Source organism: Oncorhynchus kisutch, linkage group LG22, assembly GCF_002021735.2.
Source record: "Oncorhynchus kisutch isolate 150728-3 linkage group LG22, Okis_V2, whole genome shotgun sequence".
Classification (NCBI taxonomy): Eukaryota; Metazoa; Chordata; class Actinopteri; order Salmoniformes; family Salmonidae; genus Oncorhynchus; species Oncorhynchus kisutch.
The window spans coordinates 38,249,319-38,271,653 of NC_034195.2; the positions used below are offsets into that span (position 1 = coordinate 38,249,319).

Below are 22,335 nucleotides of genomic sequence, written 5' to 3' on the forward strand. Positions count from 1 at the left end.
GTGGACACCCTCTCACGGCCCGAAGGAGCCGGGTGGACGGTTGCCAGGTATAAGTCTAGCTGCAACAGGAACCCATGGCAGTTCGCAGCCGTCCCATCGTATTCCTGGGGAAGGGAGAGATGAATCCCACTGGGACCAGGAGAAGGAGGGGCACGTAGTGAAGACCCTGGTTTGTGCTGGTGGAGGCACTGGTAGAACTTCGCCGGAAGTCATGACACACTTCTGTGAAACCATTTAGAAAAATCATCAATGGGGAGGCATCTTACCCCGGTAGCTGGGCAAAATGCCCCTTTCCTAAATAATGTATTTGATTCATTAACAAAAACTCTGTTGCAATTTATTTTCCTTTATAGTTTGTTACCATAAGCATGGCCATCATCCAACAATTTGAAAAAATCCAAACTGCGTTTTTTGTGTCAGCAATTAGACATTGATCTTAGATTTGATGATGGATTTCACAGAAGCGTCTTACCCCCATGTTACCCTACACGTCTCTCCCCCCTAACAATGGTAGTCATTGTCAGTAAAAAGCTGCCCTGCGGGTGGTCTAGCTCCCGCCTATCCTTTATTTGGATTGGTGGATACATATCATTATTGTAAGCCTTTTTTGAATGTTCAATGAGGGCTGTTGACATTAACCGCTTGTATTCAGCAGAGAGAGATGCTATGCTACTAGCCTCATTTTATGAATTTGCATACTCATCTCTAGACAACTCCGATACAAAGTGTTTTTTCTCAAAATTGCCGGTATGTCATGTGCCCTACTCATATCCGTACACTCATAACATCATTTCCCCATGCCCTCTCATTGACATCCATACAAAACTCTTTGCTTGGTAAGCGAAACAACAAAAAAACGCCACCTGCTGGAGGAGAGACAGATTTTTCTCCAGGTTGAGCCTCTCTCTTCCTCTCTGTTGGAGACAGCTTGTGTCATTTCCTATGACTTTCTGCATGCAGTAAACCCAGTGTATAATGCTGGAAATAATGGTCAAAGCAAACCCGCCACAAAAAAACAACCAAAATGCCTGACCCTAGTAATGGTAGCTAAGATAGGTATGCTGTTTGTATAAAAACATTATGAATCTACCTGAAGTTATCTTTCAAAATAAGCAAAAGCCTAACATGTTAGTTTGTGCCCAGGTATCCCCTACATCATTATCTCATTCCCACATATCCCTTTTTATTTTTATGGGAGAAAACATCTTAGCCTAGAGCTGATTATCTTTTTCTTTCATTTTTATTGACTGAATCATCTCCCAGCTTCTCTGATAGTAGGGAATTAATTTAGTGATCTTATAAGTGGGTATGATTCTGTAAGTTATCCTTTAAATCAATGATTCTTTGTGAGTGTAATCACTTAGCTAGCGCTCAAGCTCCTCTAATCAGGGGAATCATAATAGAGTCTCTCCTCTGAGCTTCACAAAAGGCCCTGATGGCACTAGGCCTTGGATGTATTTGTTGGTTAGAACCACCCTATTAGGCAGACAATGCAGGTCTTATTTATAATTTCAATGACATAGCCCGATGCTATTTTCTGGGCTTCCTTCGTGAGTAATTGTGTTTGAGGGGGAGGACTGTGAGGAATATTATTCACACACACACACACGCGCGCGCAAACACACACGCACACGCACACGCACACACACACACACACACAAAGCACCCCCCAACAATTACACATTCACTCCTCTCAATCTGTTTTCACTTTGATACTTTGTTACAGAAGATGATACTGTATATGACCCCAAAATGATAGTCGTCAAACGTAAAATACTTAACTTGATTTTGAATATGGTGCTTGTTTCATTACTAATTAGTATATTTTATTTTGTATTCATTTTTCTTTACAGTTCATTAATGCACAGTGATCGTTTCTATACCGTAACAGTATAGCTGAAGAGGTTCAGAAGGTGGTCGCTTGAGGGAGGCTTACCGCTCTGGGCCATTTAGAGATAGTTGAAATAATACAGCTTATATGCTGCTACAGTAGCTATGGTAGTTGCCAAAGGCTTTTGTTGAGGAATAATAGTTTGAAGCACCACATGCACAGGAATACTACTCAGTGTGGCACCACATGCCTTGCTATAGTGGTGTAATAGTACCTCCCTGAGTGTGGCACTTCATGGGCGCTGCATGCTGTTCCCTTGAGGAGGGTGTGGGACAGGGCATCTATAAATGTGCATGAACTACATGAATAGTTCTGAGGTTTAGTCATTCACTTCGGGTTACAATCATTCCTGGGTTGGTCTGTCCGTCCTTCCATTCATCCATCCATCCATCCAACCATTTTTTTCTGAATACAGTTAACATGAAGCACACAATGTCAGTAGCCCATGGTTACCCTCTCTCTCCTCCGTCATTGTTCCAGTCTTCCAAGAAAAGTGTGGTCATTCCCAGGTTGGTGGATTCCTCCTCCACCCCTCACTCCCTCTCTCTCTCGCCCTTTCTCTCTCTCTCTCTCTCTCTCTCTCTCACTCCCTCTCTCTCTCACTCCCTCTCTCTCTCGCCCTTTCTCTCTCGCGGTCTCTCTCGCCTTCTCTCTCACTCTCACTCTCTCTCTCACGCCAACTCTCTCTCTCTCTTTTGCCCTCTCTCTCTCTCTCTCTCACTCTCAGACACAGACAGAGCACAGACACAGGTAAATATGCAAAACCAGTTTCAACAAGTGCTGCTCCTGTAACATACTTCAACATTTGCCTTTTTGAAGCTAAAACTGCTTCTATTTGAGTGAAGGGAATGGATTTGGTCAATTATTCATTAAGTAAGCATAAAGCTAATGCTGGCTGTTGGCTGGGTATCCCCCTGGTACACTAGGGCTCTCTGTTATTTCTGTTGTGGGATGATGAAACGTTTTCTCACAGATTTCATATTCATTGCAGGTTTGTTGTTTTTCATGTGTGTGTGTTCAACCTGTTGGTTTTCCATCCCTGCAGGCAGAATCTCAGCCTCACCCCCCTGGGTGTGCCAGTTTGATCTGGTTTGAGACATCTCTCACACTGACAGTCGCAGTAGTAAATTCATTATGTAATATACATTTTTATTTTAATGACATTCAGACTTTTTATTTTTTATATTTTTATTTCACCATTATTTAACCAGTTGAATAAAGGTCAAATATATGTATTTTTTTAAATCATTCAAAATAAAAAGATAATCATTATGAATATGGAATGAATGTTTGTTATGTTCTCTCTCGCAACCAGTGGGTTAATATAGGAACAATATGCACTCATAAAGTATTCATCATTAATTGATGTAACTAACACAGTGGTAACCTCATAGATCTCATTAGGATGATGACTACATGACTACATGGAACTATCTTCCACATCAGGTAACTGAAGCTAGCAGCAAAATCATGTTTAAAAAACAGGTAAAACAACACTTCATGGCACAATGCGAGCTAGAAGAGACACAAAAACACACACGCATACGCACACACACTCTAACACACGCGCTTTACACACACACAGATTGTAAGGTTGTGGTATTTTGGTATTGTGGATTTTATATTGTACATTTGTAATAAGTGACTAATAATGTAATAACATAATATTGTGTGATGTATTGTTTTATGATGTACACTGTTGTTGTGTTTTGTTGTGATGTAATTGTTTTAACCTTGTTTGGACCCCAGGAAGAGTAGCTTCTGACTTGGCAGCAGCTAATGTGAATCCTAATAAAACCTAAGTACTAGATCCTCTTTTAAAATGTACTGGTCAGGGAGGAGCCCTTGACTCCTGTTCATAAATGTGCACACTCCCGGTCATTTAACAATGTTGGAAACTCCCTCCAGCCAATGCTTACACTAATCCAATGTTTTTCTGTGACAGGATATGTTATTTACAAAGGAAGTGTGGAGAATCAAGACTCATCTCAATAGACACCGTCCACAGCGTCTCTGTGCTGAATGACAACAAGGCATGCAGTTCCACTATACCTTTATCCTCTTATATATTTTGTGTCACTTAAAACACATTTTGCAACATGGAACAGGCCTATGCACAGTCCATATCCACATATTTAGCTATCGCCATATACTGTAAGAATCAAGAGCCATAACATTTCTGTGAGGATTTGTATGTGTGCAGATAATAATGTAGGGGTGTTCTGGATTGTGGGTGGGTACACTAGCAGTGACAGTGTTGATTGTTAACACTCTGTTGAACACAGCACACAGGCAGCATAGAGATACTGCACAGTTTGCAAATCCCTTTTCTCACTCTGATAATACGGAACAGGGATATCTAGTCAGCTGCACAACTGATTGCATTCAACTGAACTGTGTCTTCTGCATTTAACCCAACCCCTCTGAATTAGAGAGGTGCAGGGGGCTGCCTTAATCTACATCCATTTCCTGGCGCCTGGGGAGTTGTTGTTTCAGGGTTAACTGCCTTGCTCAAGTGCAGAATGGCAGATTTCTTCCACCTAGCCGGCTTGGGATTCAAACCAGCGACCTGCATCTCACAATGCATGTTTTTGTTGTTGTTCGAGGGCCCATTTACAGCAGCCTAACCTTGATTCCCCATTTGCTATTATGCTGTGTATTCATATTGTCTCTACCATTTGTCATATTCCTAGCTTTCCACGTCAAATTTAATCTCTGAGTTGAAATGGACTTTGTGCTAGGTTTGTGCTAGGAGAGAGCTGCTTCACTGCTCAACTCCCACTAAGGCTTCGGACTGAAGAGTGGAGATCAATAACTGAGAGTGCTCAATGGTTCATGGTTGTACTTGTGATTTGTTTATTGTCGCAGACATCTTGACCGCATTGGAACGGACTTGATCCCAACAGACTTGATCTAAGCATCCTCCAGGCGGTCACATGGGGTGCGAGGATTCTGTCCCCGTGCGCCACGCCCCCGCGCTTGGCGCTGTCCAGCACGCCAGGGCTGAAAGCTGCTGGTAGCGAGCAGCCAGTAACTGCCTGCAGCGGTGGACTGCACGTAGTGCTGAATTGAACCAGCGACAGACAGTCGACAGATCTCACCGGATACTAAGGTGAAAGTTCAGTAGACAAAGATCAATTCATGGAGGAGACATCGTACAAATATGTGACAGGTTTTAGATTTTACCAGACGGGGACATTTTTATTTTGCCTTTCAATGATTTGCTGTCACAATTGAAACTCCTGAACCACTTGGTGGTAGGCTAAAACTTGTTACCACCATGATTTGGGTTATTTTACTGTCTTATTGCCTGACGTTTGTTTTTGGATATAAATCGGATGATCGACTGCCTTTCTTTTATGGGCATGCATTTGAGAACTCGCCGACGGCATCAAAAGTGAACGGACTAAGCATTCCTGTTAAACGCATCAACCCACAAAAATGGTGTCCAGAATCGGGAATGCACTTTAAACTGTATGGAAATGGCAGCGAGGATTTCCACGTCTTTGCCCACCACAAACGGGGAAATATATTACTTAAAACTTCCAAGGTTTTGGACAGGGAAGAGCGTTCCGAATACCTACTGAGTATATGTTTATGTTGCCAAACATGCGTGTCAGCGGACCATGTTGTCTTTGAGGTTGCGTCGGTGAAAGTGGACGTTTTGGACACCAACGACCACGAACCCACTTTTCGCAATGCAGACTTGAAATTAACTTTGAATGACGCGACTCCACTCCGGTCTGTGGTTCACACGGTAAATGCACTTGATGCAGACAGTGGAAAGAACGCAGAGTTGACATACTTCTCCGTTCCCAAAAACGGCAGATTCTACGTGGTACCACGAACGGGTGAAGTTTTACTGGTGGACTCCATACTGGGGCTTCCATCTACAGTCAAGTTCTATGTTTTTGCAAAAGACCACGGTTGGCCCAGCAGAATCAGTAAGGGGGTTGAGGTCACGGTTACCCCACGACAGTGGTGCCCACTGCGCCCAGGGCAGACAGGGGAGTTAGGCCGCCTGGGCAGGGCAGGGCGGATGCAGAGGGCATTGTTGGACTCTGGTAGCACGGTCTTCCTCAATGTATCCGAAGATGTAAGTATCGGTTCAGTCGTTATGAACCTGAGCCCAGCCAGGTTTCAGGCAGCCTCATTTGAGCTGGTTTACCCGGAGACAGATGTCACCCCAATCAACGTGGGCAAGGAGAGTGGACATATCGTGGTAGGCAGGCGCCTGGACAGGGAGACTGAACCGTTCGTGGAATTTACTGTCAAAATACAAGATCAACAAGGTGTGTACTAAATCTGCACTTTACTGGGTGCTTGTCTTCAGTGCGATATGTGTGGAGTGGTAATGCCCTTATTTAATTGGCAAACGTCTATTACGCATGCATGATGTCACTTTAATAGCGCAGTATTTTACGACCATCTGGGTGGCTGAAATAAAAGTCCCCCTGCAGTCACTATCCCTCAGTAATGCCCCAAAAGAGCATATTGTACATTGGGATAAATAGCCAGGTCAGAAAAAGCTATTAGCGCAGGCTAGCTACAATACATCCAACAGGTACACAAGGTATCCCTTTACTTGCTTCAGTGAAAAAACAACAACATGATTTGTAATTATGACATGCTCATATAATAATATGATGTATCTCATGTTTATGTATAACTCTAACAGCTATTACATTTTAAAATTAGGGCCAAATAATTATGGTTATTTTAATTAGGGCCAAATATTCTTCTTCTTAAATAGACTCCAGTCAATTTATGGCTACCATAGACTCTACTGTAGACTCGGCTGTGAAGTTGTTTCCAACATGAACCATTTTGGAGTGGAGATCCAGTGTGACCCCAATGCTGTCTGCTTCCTTGAGGGCTGGTCTTTTTATTTTTATTTTCATCCTTGAAAAAGCAGACTACCCATCACACATCACCCTTTTTGTGTTTAAACACATATTCTGCTGGGTTTTTATTTTGAGTCTGTTTTGCACCAACAATCTTTCACTTATTAGTATGCTATACTGCATGTGGTCTGCTTGTGTTCCATTTTTCCCTTTGGTTGTGTGGTGAAGCAGGTAGCTATAGCATGTGGGTCCACAAGGATATTAGTGTGACTTGTGTCACTAAAGCTGTGTGCATGTGGCCCAGTGGCCACTTGTCTACACCCCCAGGCTGTCCTCATTGGGGAACTCTTTGAAGAACCCTTTTTGATTCCAGGTAGAACTCTTTTGGTTCCAGGTAGAACCCTTTTTGGTTACATGTAGAACCATTTCCACAGAGGGTACTACATGGAACCAAAAAGGGTTCTCCTATTGGGACATCCGAGGAACACTTTTTGAACCCTTTTTTCTAAGAGTGTATGTGTAGTCTCTCTCTGTCACCTCTACACCAGTAGCTGGAGAATCGGCATGGGGAGACAGAAGGAGAAGCCAGTGAATTAGGTCATCATGATAGACACTAGTAAGGTGTCATGTTGGAGAGAGGTAGAGAGAACTCTACATTAGTCCTGTGTAAAGATTTAGTTTCCACAAAGGCCATCAGCTTAATAGCTTAGTTTTATTGGAACAGAATGTAAAGTACAAGCTGTTTCTCTTCGACGTTGTCAATAAAGCAGTGAATTGGGAGCTTTAACAGTGTGCGGGCCTTCTTGTTCTTTACTGGGATCTGATTCTATATCAGCTCTCCATTATCCATATAGCACCTAAGCTCAGCCTGTTTTGTCAGAGAACTTCAGCTCTCTAATTCTAGTCAGCCTCTTGTCTAGTTGCAAATACATTTGCATGTTCATAATGTGATATGAAATTAATTGGGATGATACCTGATCTTAATTCCTGTGTAATGTGTGACTCTGGGGCTGTATATGTAATACAGAAACCTATTTCACAATGCCATACCATCTGCATTTATTACATTTGTAAAGAAACTCAAGATGTGTGTGTGTGCGTCCATGCATGCGTGCTTGCGGATTTGTGTGTATGCGCACTCCCATGTGTGCGTGTGTGTGTGTGTGTGTGTGTGTGTGTGTGTGTGTGTGTGTTTGTGTGTATGTTTACCTCCCTGCGGTGGGACATAGCTCATTTCTGCTTGAAGTACATTGTCAATACATTTACAGGCAGTTGCATGTTAGTTTCCACCCAATCTATTTCTGCTCTATGTTCTGCTTGGATATTGTCTTTGCCCCAAGTGGCACTCTATTCCTTACATAGAGCTCTATTGGCCTTGGTCCAAAGTAGTGCACAGTATAGGGAATAGGGTGCCATTTGGGGCGCACATTTGCCTGTCTGGCCGTGTCAGAGGAACATGCTTCCCTGCAATGCTGTCTCCTCCAATGTACAGCACCACAGCACCACTGCTCATCTGATGGCCAGGAGAAAAGAGAGGTGTAGCCTAGTTCCATGAGGATGGGTCCAGGGCAGAGGGTTTATTAGACCGAGAGGTTGCATTATTTATGTCCATTATTACAGAAATGGTCAGGCCCAAGACATGGCAGCCAGGGAGGAAGAGAATAGTGACAGTCAGGGGCAAATGCCTCTCTCCTCCTCCTCCTCCTTCTTGGAGGAGTATTCCTAAGGCACAGATTCCATGCTACGTGCCCATGCACCATGCTGAGTGATAAATGACTACAGTGGTCCTTACAGTAGCCCCAGTCACCACCAGCTGAGGTGGTGTTACACAAATGACAGGTTTTACCGATGGTGCAGCAGTACAGATCCAGAAGGGCGGGTGGGGGTGTCTGTGTGAGGAGATCCTGTCTGTTGTTTTATTTGTCTAACATTCTATCTGGCCTTCTGTTCTCTTGGAATGCAGTTGACACCTAAACATAGTTGTTATGTTAAGGTAGACTCAACGTTATAATGTTGCCACGAGCAGCTCTGTAGATATTTCGATGTGATCGAACACAGTCACACAGAGTGTCTGGGCATGTGCACACGGGTTTGCTTCACCCTGCTACAACGTGGTAGCTACGGGACCATAAAGCAGAAAAGTTTAGCCTCGCGCTTCAATGCGCTTAGTTGTTGCGTAAATCACGTCGGCCGGGTCTATACCTTGAACTATTCCGGTTAAAGATTTTGAAGGGCCACAACCCCTGTCTGTCAATCCAGAAACATCTTTGTTTACTGAGTTTTGTTTTGCCTCAGCTCCACATCCTCGCTTTTGGCATTTCCCCTCTGGGCCAGAATCGATTTGCCGCTATTGATTAAGCAAGCAGGCTTCTGTTATGTTCCAGTCACAAAACATTGCTTTAAACACAATTTATGTGTCAGAGAAGGCCTGCTATAGACTGCTACTAATAGTTTGCAAACTGGTAAAGAGTTAGGACTGTGATTGGGCGGACCACAGATGTAACTTTCTGAGACCATTTAATGAATCAGAGCCAGGCGTTTCAGACCAGACGAGCCAAGACCAGACTGAGCATAGAAAATTGGTGTTGGCACTCAGACCTACCAAAGGAATTGTCTGGTCTGTGTTTATTTATCTACATTGTGTTGAGTTTCTTTACCTTTTTCCCCCTGAGGTCCAATTAACTGAGTAAAACAATGGTTGTGGCTCAACTTTCAGCCCACGAGAAGAGCTGTTAATTAAAACCAAAATACAGGGTATATAGACAGCTCTGAAAATGTTTGTTTTGTGGACAAAGAGATTTTGCTGCAGAAAAATTACATGTCTGGCAGAGTTGCTTGGTACAGTATTTCGATAGGAATTTCCGTAAGACAAAATACATGTAATTGCCGTAATGGCGTAACATGTTGTAAGGGACTTCTGTCAAAAAATGAAATGGCAGTTTGATTGAAGATTGAAGGAAGAAATTTGAAGCTGGCTCGTGATCAAAACGAAGCAAGGCTGACATGAGTCATCAGTATGCACAGCATTGGCCAGCTTGTTGGAGAAGGGGAGAGCCCATGGTGATGTAGCCTACCCACAACCCAGGCTGATGTGTGAACAACTCTGTGTCTACTGCTGCTTAGCATTCCATTTGTTGTATTCCCATTACAGTTGGAACATATACTGTATCCTATGCTTTTTTTTTGTGGCTTCCGCGTCTGTGGTCGGGCTACCCCCTGTGTGTGCTTTAATCCAAGTTTGACAGTATGTCTGTGCATTGTTCTCGTCGTGTGGTTCGACATGTTGTTCTCTATGGAACAAATGAATGTGGGCCTCCTCTCCATATCGTCAGTGTGGGGGTCCGGCATCATGCTGTGGACTAATAAGAACATATGGTCTCCACAGTCTTACGATGGTCTGAGGAGGAGGATGGGACAGCAGTGATGGTGGTGGAGTCATTAGTAGTGCTTCCAGTGGACACGCACACACACACACACACACACACACACACACACACACACACACACACACACACACACACACACACACACACACACACACACACACACACACACACACACACACACACACACACACACACACACCAAGCATAATGATCCAGATCTGAGTGTAACTTCCTTCTTAGGCTTCTGCAATAGGCTTCTGGTCACCCACTTAGAGTTCCTGGTCTTAAGCTCAACACATAATACACTACAGAGACGCTCAGGATAGAAACCATGAGAAATCATTTCAATCAAGTTTTTTTCTGTGTCAACGCTTTCGAGAGGTTCAAATTGTATCACATCGTGACTATTGCACAAGATGCGTGGCGTCTAATTACTTGTGCTCTTTGTGCCCAAGGAGGCCAGAGCGAATTTTAATCATTAATTGCATGAATGTGTGTTAAGTTGCTTATGATGGATCTCTTGGGTGCATAACATTCACTGCACCTGTCAAATGCTTAATTTAGTCCCTAAGAATTGTATGGTACTTAATAAAATAATCATACATCTGTCATAATTAAGTCATACTTTTATCACGTTGATATTAAACATTTAATACCAGAAAGTCATGCATTTAAATTGTAAAAAATGAAACACCCCTGATAATGCATTAATATTGTAATATGAGATATAGGATAATCAATGATTTGGGGAATTAAGTCCCCTTAATAGTCCTATTTAGCATGTAAATAAGAGATCATCATAGATTTCTGTTTTTAATATGTCACTTCTGTCACACTAATATAATCATCCAAGTTAGTGATCAGGGGTGTTAAACGTTGGGTGTTGATACCTCCTCCTCTACTCTCCCGCTGTGTGATGAGCATTGATCTGGTTTAATCACGCTGGCTTCCTACTAATGCAGATTAGGATGTGTGTGGGGAGATGATGGTATACAGCACAGGCTGTTCACTGGATTACATTCAGAAAATGAGGGGTTTATCCTCACTCCTGTCCCCATTAACAACGCTTCTAAACACGCTGCTGTCTTAATGTATGTGTGTGTGTGTGTGTGTGTGTGTGTGTGTAGGGGAGAGGTGTAGAGAGTGTTTGTGTCAAATCAAATCAAATGTTATTTGCCACATGCTTGGTAAACTACAGGTGTAGACTAACAGTGAAATGCTTACTTACGGGCCCTTCCCAACAATGCAGAGAGAAACATAGAAATATAATAAAAAGATAATAACACAGGAATAAATACACAATGAGTAACGATAACTTGGCTATATACACGGGGTACCAGTACCGAGTTGATGTGCAGGGGGATGTGGTTATTGAGGTAGATATGTTCATATTGGTAGGGGTAAAGTGCCTAGGAAACAGGATAGATTATAAATAGTAGCAGCAGCATATGTGATGAGTCAAAATAATTGGTAGAGGCAGCATGCTAGCTAACACCTGTTGTCTTGGTTTGGTAGAGGCAGCATGCTAGCTAACACCTGTTGTCTTGGTTTGGTAGAGGCAGTATGCTAGCTAACACCTGTTCTCTTGGTTTGGTAGAGGCAGTATGCTGGCTAACACCTGTTGTCTTGGTTTGGTAGAGGCAGTATGCTGGCTAACACCTGTTCTCTTGGTTTGGTAGAGGCAGCATGCTAGCTAACACCTGTTCTCTTGGTTTGGTAGAGGCAGTATGCTGGCTAACACCTGTTGTCTTGGTTTGGTAGAGGCAGCATGCTAGCTAACACCTGTTCTCTTGGTTTGGTAGAGGCAGTATGCTGGCTAACACCTGTTCTCTTGGTTTGGTAGAGGCAGTATGCTGGCTAACACCTGTTCTCTTGGTTTGGTAGAGGCAGCATGCTAGCTAACACCTGTTCTCTTGGTTTGGTAGAGGCAGTATGCTGGCTAACACCTGTTCTCTTGGTTTGGTAGAGGCAGCATGCTGGCTAACACCTGTTGTCTTGGTTTGGTAGAGGCAGCATGCTAGCTAACACCTGTTGTCTTGGTTTGGTAGAGGCAGTATGCTGGCTAACACCTGTTCTCTTGGTTTGGTAGAGGCAGCATGCTGGCTAACACCTGTTGTCTTGGTTTGGTAGAGGCAGTATGCTAGCTAACACCTGTTGTCTTGGTTTGGTAGAGGCAGTATGCTGGCTAACACCTGTTCTCTTGGTTTGGTAGAGGCAGCATGCTGGCTAACACCTGTTGTCTTGGTTTGGTAGAGGCAGCATGCTAGCTAATACCTGTTGTCTTGGTTTGGTAGAGGCAGCAGGCAAGCTAACACCCGTGGTGTTGTGTTGATTTGTTAGAGGCCTCTCAGTGACTTAGTGTTGGAGTCGGTCGGAGGGTGAGAGAGTTCCAGAGAGGCCACGTCCGCTTTTAGAGCAGCCCCATTATTCTCCATTACGATCCCATTCTAGACCTGAGAACACCACTGAGAGTGGATCCTCCAAATTGGCCCCGTACTTATCATTACGCTCCTATAGCTACCATCACCATCATAACACAAACATGACCCCTCCCTCCACCACAGCAGCACAGCATAGAGCGTGAGCTTTCTGAAGCCTCGAACATAAACAGATAGCCACAGATAGAGGTGAATGGACAAAACAATTCTGCTTTATGAACAACACCCCCGGTTCTGGTTACAGAGGGGGATAGATATCTGGAAATATGAAGAGCGAGAGAGAGAGAGAGAGAGCGGATGGAGCGAGGGACAGAGCAAGAGACGGAGGGGGATGCTCCCGACCTGGGAATGTCCACACTTTTCCTGGAAGAGAGATGACTCTCCTTTTAGCCACAACCCTCTTCTGGCTCTCTGTTGTGAAGTGGCTTTTACAGAGTCTTTTCTTAGAGTTGTATAGTGTTTCTATGAACTCCCCACTGTTCCCAATCCACTTCAGGCCCAGTGTGGTGATAACAGCTGGAGGGACGAAAGAGCCTGAAGTGTACAACTATCTCCTTACTGCTAGTGTCCTTTCTCCTCGCAGCACACAACAGAAGACAATAAGAAGAGCCCCACAAGGAAAGCAGGATAAGGCTAAAGAATATTTGACTTTACATTAGATTCTGTTATAGAGGATATTGTATATATATATTCCATATGTGTGAAGCCATTTAGATTCACTTCTGTGTCACCTAGTCAGCAATGCATTGCATTTAAATGGTGTGTTAGATTGTGTGTGTGCATGCGTGCACACGATTACAGTTAGTGAGTGTGCCTGTGCCTGTGGAGCTCTGTGTGTGTCTGAACCTTGGAAGCCTTGAGCCACTACAGTACAGAGTGAGCTTTCAGTGTGTTGATCCTATGCTGACTGGTCCAGACTCACAGTGCTTTAGGCTCACAGTGGGGAGATTTACAATAGGGCCCCTTTAACACGGCAAACGTTTGGTTAATATGTCTTAATTCTTCCCTGCTGCGCTGAAATTCACTTTATACCCACAGACTGCTAAAAAGCACGCCTAAAAGGTCTCTGATGCACCATCGGGTATTTATGTTTGCAGATGCAATTTCTATTCATTTGGTACCCAATTGATATATTTGTTGCATGTTTTATTTTCCTGCAACGGGCTCGAAGAAGAAGCAGTAGGCAAATCAGTGTGGGGTCCATATTATGTGGAGCCTTTGAAATTACAGTAATTAGATGGTATACAATTCTCTCCTGTGCTGTGTTCGAGTGCTGTCCTGTATTGTGTACTATACACAGATCATGTTCACTTGTGTGTGTTCACATGTAGTGTTTTGTTTAGCTGTTCGTGTAGTGCCATAGACTACTTAGGCTGCTCAGTTTCCTTTGTACTGTCCTCTTATACTACTCTGTTCTCTTAGGCTTCTCTGCCGTGCATTGCACTCCACATATGAACACACACACACACACACACACACACACACACACACACACACACACACACACACACACACACACACACACACACACACACACACACACACACACACACACACACACACACACACACACACACACACACACACACACACACACACACATATCCCTCCTTGTACCGTGGGCAGTCTATGAGAGGAGCACTTGAGAAAACTTTTTTATACCAGCAAGCCACTTAGCAGCTTTATATAGCTACTGCCCAAGGAGAGGATTACCAGCAGGCAGCAACAACACAACATCCCTACAGGGAGACAGTGGAGGGAACAGCACACTGTGACACTCCCAATGTGTTATACCTGCTATCCAATTTATTACGTTACATTTCATTACAGCCATTTAGCAGATGCTATTTTTCGTTAGATACTGAACAGTAGACCTTATTCATCCGATTGACCTACAGTTAATACTTTGTATGGGCTTTGTAAATTCAGAGGAGACTTAAATCTGATTCATCTTACATTCATTTGATTATAGCACTTGGTCTCAGTCAGGTGAGATGTTGTGAGGCGAGTTCCAGCCTGAGTGTTTTTATCACTGCTCTTTTTGTGGCTCCATAGATCATAGGAGTCTCATGCACACGCGCACACACGTCGGCTTTGACACACTCTTCATTATCATTCTAGTCCGGATGGTCTGTAATTATGTGGCTTGGCACTGATTAGACGCTCCATAACAAGCTTATTAAGCCAGACTTGTAAAATCATCACCACCATTAGCTATAAGAGACATGGCTGGGAAAGGCAGAAACTTGCAAAAGCACTGCACTTTCTCCCCCCGCTTGTCACAACATAACGATATTTAACCAAATGTAAAGTGATTTGTCCTTGATAGAGTGCCTCTTAGACCTTCCAGATCTGAAAAAATACATATCTGTGATCATTGCTCAGCATAAATGGATTCTGGATTTCTTTTTTTACAGCTCTTTAGCTGGCGTAAACTGCCTCTGTCGACATTTCCACAGATACTATCTGAACATTGATGAGTTTTTCTGCCCCCATGATACTGTTCTATTTATCCAAATGAGCTATCGCCTGATCCGCAAGAACTTTTCTCCACAAACAGACTTCAAAGCGCCGGTAGCAAAACTAGATTAATTATCTCCTCTAGCCTCTGCCTTTTAGTTATTATCCCTCTAACAGGGATTTTTCTGCCACTGAAATCCTTGGGTGGGCCGTCTGAGTGTTTTTCTGGGTCGCCTAAGTCCAAACAGTGAAAATAAAAGAACGTAGAAAAGATAATGGACCTCTATATATATAAATATATCTTTATAATATTATAAAAATATATAATACTAGCCATCACCAAAATAAAAGCTAGAGATTCAGGGAGAATTGAAAATTCCCAAAACAATGAATTTGGCAGTGTAGATAGAACATAGCATTAGCTATTGCAAAATGCATAAAATTGCAAGAACTTAGCTTTAAAATTGCAAAATGTCCTCTCAGCTCCATGGCAGAGGATGTACTGTAGAATCGCAGGACATGTTCTTTAAAACGTGGCAACATGACATAATTTGTAGAATTGCAGTAAATTAGCTTTAAGACTCCTAAAATGTCTCTCAGCTTCATGTAGAAATTTGTACAACTGCAGGAAATTTGATTAAAAATGCTAACATTTCTTTACACTGGCAAGACGTGAGCCGTCCGAGCCATATTTTTATTTTACCTTCATTTAACTAGGCAAGTCAGTTAAGAACAAATTCTTATTTACACTAACGGCCTACCCCGGGCCAAACCCGGACGATGCTGGGCCCATTGTGCGCCGCCCTATGGTACTCACGGCCGGTCGTGATACAGCCTGGATTCGAACCAGGAACTGTAGTGACGCCTCTGCGTCACTCGGGAGCCTGCATTGTTTAAACTGCATCGTTGGGAAGGGCTCGTGAGCAAGCATTTCACAGTAAAGTCTACACCAGTCATATTGGCATGTGACAAATAAAATTAGATTTGACTTGCCACGCCCCCTTCCACCCCCCCACCACGCCCACCAGCTAAGCCCCTTTTTTATCCAGATTTTTGTAGCGCTCTAACAATTAAATGACAGATCCTACAAACTCATACAGTATACAGTATAATACAGTATAGCACATCATAGACCAGGTAATAGACTGTGAGTGACGGAGGGTTAGAGCAGACATACAGCTCTTTCTCCTTGGTAAACAACAGCTGTCATGGAAACCAGTAAAGGTGAAAGTCAGTAGCTACTTCCTGCAACAGTTGTTTAGATTGTTGAAGATCAGGAGACACGTTTATAGCCTGTAGTCAGACAGAGGAGGTTTAAGACAAATCCTCTGTTACCTTTGACCCCGGGATAACGTGCGTGGGAATCTAGCTACCTAACCTTGCTAAGGTGAAACAAAGAACAACTGAGGAGAGTGTGATCGTCCCATAGAGGTGGATTTAATTGATGGCATTTGATGAGTCAATATGTCTATGTCCTAGTCTTAATCTCTCAATATCTGTAAAACATGCTTAGCATTCAAACTGTTTAATTTCCTGACAATGCCATGACATTCTTGATTATATGTTTAGCATACCCATTGTTTGAATGTGCTTTTCTGTCTAGTCCTTCAGTTTCAGCTCTGAACAATACAGTATCCTCTTCAGCCCTTTCCAGCTCACTTCAGAAGTCAACTGAGCTCTGTGGACCATATCCACATCTCAGACCTTGCATATTCTCTCTCTCTCTCTCTCTTTCTCTCTCTCTCTCTCTCTCTGTCTCTCTCTCTCTCTCTCTGTCTCTCTCTCTCTCTCTCTCTCTCTCTCTCTCTCTCTCTCTCTCTCTCTCTCTCTCTCTTTTCACACTTGTGGTTCCTCCCTGCAGATTGATAATTGGATTGCAGGAATCTTCTTATTCATTCCAGCGTGGAAGGAGCATGGCAGTAGCAGTGTTCAGGTGACAAAGAGTCTGTGGACGTAAGGCATTATCGCCAAGCTCCTGGGGGATCACATAGGCTTTGCTGGGTCAGGGCAGATCAGCTCGTGGCTGGGCCAATCTCCCAGGGGAGTCAGGGTTTCAAGAAGTCTGCTGGGCTGGCAGCTGTCCTGAAGTGAAGAACCATCTCCTCACCCTTGTGACATTGTGACATCCATCCTTCACTCCCAGAAAGGCCTTTAGTCATGTAGCGCAAGAATCAATCAGAGAACTATATCGGTGATACTGTTGTTATGTAGCCCTAGACTGCACTCATTTTGATGAGCAGTTTACTATGTGTAGCTCATAGAAACAGAATGATTAGAATGGAAATCCCCATCGATTTTATTTGGGTGGACTGGCTTGGGTATTGAGTGTACCCATAAAAAAGCAGTAAAGCAGGAAGTACAGGATTCTATTTCTATGGTCTAGTCTCTTCAGTTGACTCAATATCACTCTCCTTTCCTGTCCTCAAGGGCCTGACTGGTACCTGACCAAGGTGAAGCTGATGGTGACAGATGTCAACGACAATGTCCCCGAGTGGGCTATGGAGCCATACCCCTACCTGGCCGTGGTGTCCTCCGAGGCCCCCCCTGGGGTGCTGGTTTACCTGCTCCATGCCCGCGACGGGGATGAGGGCAGCAATGGCGAGGTGGAGTACTTTCTGGCCGATGGTACGGAAAGCACACATAGACACACACACGGTGGGCCAAGCCCATTAGTATTGTACATAACAAACCGAATATAATAGCATAGTATAACGATAGGCTCTACTGTTAGACCAAAAACACCACGTAATTAGGCTATTTGTTACATTTTTCTCCTCATGAGACCAGAACTCAACTAGGCTAAATATGCTTTGATTGAAACAAAATATGCAACCTACATCATTCAAGAAGAATAAAATCAAAATGCATAAATCCCATGAAAGTGATTGGGATCAAATGGTTGGCATGCAGATGGCTCATGGATGTTTCACCTGTAAAACGTGAACATTTTTCTTTCATGATTGACAGTGATGAAAGCCTCATTTATAATAAGGTAGGCCTTTTATGACATGTTATTTGAGCCACTATGTGTATAGGCCGTCATTACATTTGCATTACACATTATAGTATATGTATATTCTAAAATGATATCATACAGTAGACTAATAAAAAGGAAAATGTGCTCTTGTGGCTAATAAAATAGCACTACACCACTGGGTCCAGTCAAGAGATCTGCATCTGTGGAGCCCCTGCGGGCTGTGGAGGGGGTTCTGGAGTGGGGGGTGGGTTTATCCGTCTGCCACTCTTCTCTGACCTGCATGAACTCAGTGCACTACCACTGATGCAGATAAAACCCTCACCAAATGACCAGTCAAACCCACCAGTACCACTTTTTGAGTGGATTGACCCACTTCTCTTTCCTCATTCTACTCAAACAGATGTTGAAGATGAATTGTAACTAAGCACTGACATCAGATGAGCCCCAAGTGGTACAATCTAAATGGAAACCAGCAACCACCCGCTTAGAATTTTTAAATCAGATTTAACAATGATTTATATGATTTAATCCTCCAAACATTCCGTAGGTTTAACTCTTCATCTAAAGAGGATGACAGCCCTGATCTTGCACAGCAGCAAAGTCTACTGGCTTACATTTGACCTCGTTCTATACAGTGTGATTGTTGGTAGCCTTACTGTATGTTACTCTAATGTACTGTCCGTGCATGGATTTACAGCAAGACTAGGATTAGGATGTTGCTACTGTATATGAATACATTCATATGGAAATATTACCCTCAGTCTATTCGTCTAGTCAATTCAAATCAGGTCAAGTCAGGTGAAATATGCCTTTCACATCAATGCCACAACACACAAGGGCTTTACAAATACATCTGACTGATTCATTAATATATGTATTGCCTGATTGATGTACCTAACAGGTGGTGATGGCTGCTTTGCAGTGGACAAGAAGAGTGGTCACGTCCTGACCACGGGTCTCCCCTTGCAGAGAGACAGGGTGTATCTGCTGAGTGTGGTGGCCTTTGACAGGCTGGGAAGCCGCAGTGCTCCGGCCATGGTGTCGGTCATAGCAGGACCCAGAGCACCACAGTTCACCAACACGTCCTACGTTATCTCCATACCAGAGAACACCCCAGAGGGACAGTCGTGAGTACTGGGAGTGTATAGGTTTATACACATATGACATAGATATACACTAGCCTGAGTGCCAGTCTGTTTGTGCTATCACACAAACATGGCTTGACAATGACAGCAATGGATTTGGCAAGAGCACAAACAGATCTGAGGCCAGGCTAGATGCATACACACTCAACATGTTAACGCACACACACACACACACACACACACACACACACACACACACACACACGCACACGTGTCCACAGACATTGCAATTCAACTCTGTATGGGGATTAGGGATTTAATTAGAATATCACACATTGCGACATCAGTGAAAACAGCAACATTGGGAACATCCTTGGTCCCACAACAGGCACAACTTCACTTATTTTGGTCCAGAACTGTAGCACTATACTATTAGTATACTGTTAATGACATATTTCTGTTTCCTCTAAGCTTCCTGGTGGTGTTGGCCATCTCCTTCCAGAAGCAGCCAATCAGCTACAGCCTGCTGATCAACCCCAGCAGCCTGTTCAGCATGCAGCAGGAGACGGGGGAGATCAGCCTGACCCGCACGCTGGACTATGAGAATGACCAGAGACGATACCTCCTCATGGTCAGGGCCAGTGAGGGTCCAGGGGGCCTCAGCAGCGCCATCGAAGTTAGTGATGGAGTGTGTGTGCAATTGGTGTGTGTGGGGTTAAAGGAGGGATGTATGTGTATGTGTGTATGTGTGTGCATTTAGCCTCGATTTCCAGACTTCCTCACATTCGATCCAGTGAAGAACGGGACTTGGAAGGAAGGCATTGTGAAACTAGGGATGGTCTGGACACCTAAATCTTCAAATTTGTCACCCTACTTTCTTATCTATGTCTCAGTGTAAATGTTGTATGTACTGTAAAGACTGTCACGAGGTGTCGAGCAAATCTATAGCAACCATGAAGTTGACTCAACCAGACAGCCATCTCCCTATAGAATTCAGCCTGGAAGTCAGTTTGCTTACCAGAATTTATTTAAACCTTCTCAATTATTTAGTAAATGATTTTGTCATCCAATTATCATGTCAGACATTTATTCCACACTCCCCATTTCAGATACAAAACAGAACTTTATATCTGACTTGGTCTGTTGGATGTAGAGTGTTGGCTTATAGGAAACCTTTCCAGCTATTTTCAGTGCTATTACTCAGCTGTCACTTCACGCTTTACACTCTGACAGTGACAGAGAGAGAGAGAGAGAGAGAGAGGGAGAGAGAGAGAGAGACAGAGAGAGAGACAGACAGAGAGAGAGAGACAGAGAGACAGAGAGAGAGAGACAGAGAGAGAGACAGAGAGAGAGAGAGAGAGAGAGAGAGAGAATGTAGCGAGGGACAGAGCGAGTGAGTGAGTACGGGTGCAGCGCTAAGGGCCTAGTTCTGCCAAAAAGACAGGTCGGGAACATTTCCATTTTAGAAGCAGAGTTCATGAGCTGGAAGATAAAGGAAATGTTGAGGTGGCAACTTTTAGAAACTAAAGTGCAATTTAGTTTTTCTCCTCCCAGTATGACATTTCAGTAACAATTTACTTATTGTTTACTGAAATGTCATACTGGGAGGAGAAAAAATTACCGATGCGGTCATAATGCATTGTAAGACATCATGAGCATCAATAACCCCGTTATAATGACACATTTTCATCTCATAATGATCTTGACGAAATAGCAGTTATTTTGAGTCAGTTGAGATGTTGATACATAAAAACATAACCTATTATAAGCTTTGTTATAAGACATTATAAAGGCTTATACGCGCTTATAAATAGTTGTAAAGCATTATACCCGCAGGATTTTATATAGTCTTAACAAAATGTCCCACTTCTGTGTCCTACATGTAGAACTTTGGGTTATGAGAGACTTGCTAATTTTCCATTTATTTCCCTCTCTTCTCTGTCACCTGTCCCCCTCTTGTCTCTCTCTCATTTCCCCATCTCCTTTCCCTCTTGGCTCCCTCCCTTCCAACTTTCCCCATATTATTTTACTCCTCATCCCCCTCTTCTCTCTCTCGTTTCCCCTGAGCAGGTCCAGGTGGTGATAACGGATGAGAACGACTGTGTCCCAGAATTTCTCCAGTCCATTTACAGTGTTGATGGAGTCTCTGAGACAGTCACCACAGCAACCTCTCTCCTCCAAGGTAAGATGAGAATGCAGCTCTGTCTTCCTAGTGTGTGTTGTGTGCTGTGTGTGTGTGTTTTACTATACCAGAAGTCCTCACAAGTATAGTAAAGAATAGTAAAGGAGAATTCAGACAAGTGAGGACATTTGGCCGGTCCTAAAAAGGACATTTTGGGCTTAGTGGTTAGTTTAGGGTTAGGGTTACAATTAGGGTTAGGGTTAGTAGTTTGGAGTTAGGGTAAGGGTTAGAGTTAGGTTTAAGGTTAGAGAAAATAGGATTTTGAATAGGAATCAATGGTTGCTCCCAAAAAGGTCCTCAAAAGTATACAATGGCGCCGGAAGGGATGGCTGCCGTTTTAAGGACTCCTAACCAATTATGTTATTGTGTGTGTTTTTGGCATTATTTGTAACTTATTTTGTACATAATGTTTCTGCCACCGCCTCTTATGACTGAAAATACCTTCTGGATATCAGAACAGCGATTACTCACCTCGTACTGGACAAAGATTTTTTCTTTAACGAGTTTAATTTACAGTGGAGGTCTGTGTCTATTTGTCAGTAACAGCTGGTGCACGAAATCTACTATTAATGAAGTCTCCAATTTTTGCTCGCCTGACGTAGAGTATCTCATGATAAGCTGTTGACCACACTATTTACAGAGAGAGTTTTCATCTATATTTTTCGTAGCTGTCTATTTACCACCACAAACTGATGCTGGCACTAAGACTGTACTCAACGAGCTGTATAAGACCTTAAGCAAACAAGAAAATGCTCATCCAGAGGTGGTGCTCCTAGTGGCCGGGGACTTTAATGCAAGGAAACTTAAATCTGTTTACCTAATGTTACATGTGCAACCAGAGGGAAAAAACCTCTAGACCAGCTTTACTTCACACACAGAGACGCGTACAAAGCTCACCCTCCATTTTGCAAATCTGACCATAATTCTATCCTCCTGATTCCTGCTTACAAGCAAAAATGAAAGCAGGAAGTACCAGTAACTTGCTCAATACGGAAGTGGTCAGATAACGCAGATGCTAAGGTACAGTGCTGTTTTGCTAGCACAGACTGAAATATGTTCCGGGATTCTTCCG

The 22,335-nt window shown here is 43.4% G+C and overlaps 1 protein-coding gene across 1 annotated transcript in view; it reads left to right on the plus strand.

Annotated features, from left to right (window-relative positions):
* Window positions 1-6,008: 6,008 nt before the first annotated feature.
* LOC109866996 (neural-cadherin-like) overlaps window positions 6,009-22,335 on the plus strand; it is a 73,759-nt gene continuing 57,432 nt past the window's right edge. The window contains exons 1-5 of the mRNA XM_031801436.1: window positions 6,009-6,183; window positions 17,447-17,644; window positions 18,898-19,123; window positions 19,553-19,757; window positions 21,152-21,263. Of these exons, the coding sequence (XP_031657296.1) occupies window positions 6,009-6,183; window positions 17,447-17,644; window positions 18,898-19,123; window positions 19,553-19,757; window positions 21,152-21,263 (916 nt within the window). The remainder of the gene's footprint in view (window positions 6,184-17,446; window positions 17,645-18,897; window positions 19,124-19,552; window positions 19,758-21,151; window positions 21,264-22,335) is intronic.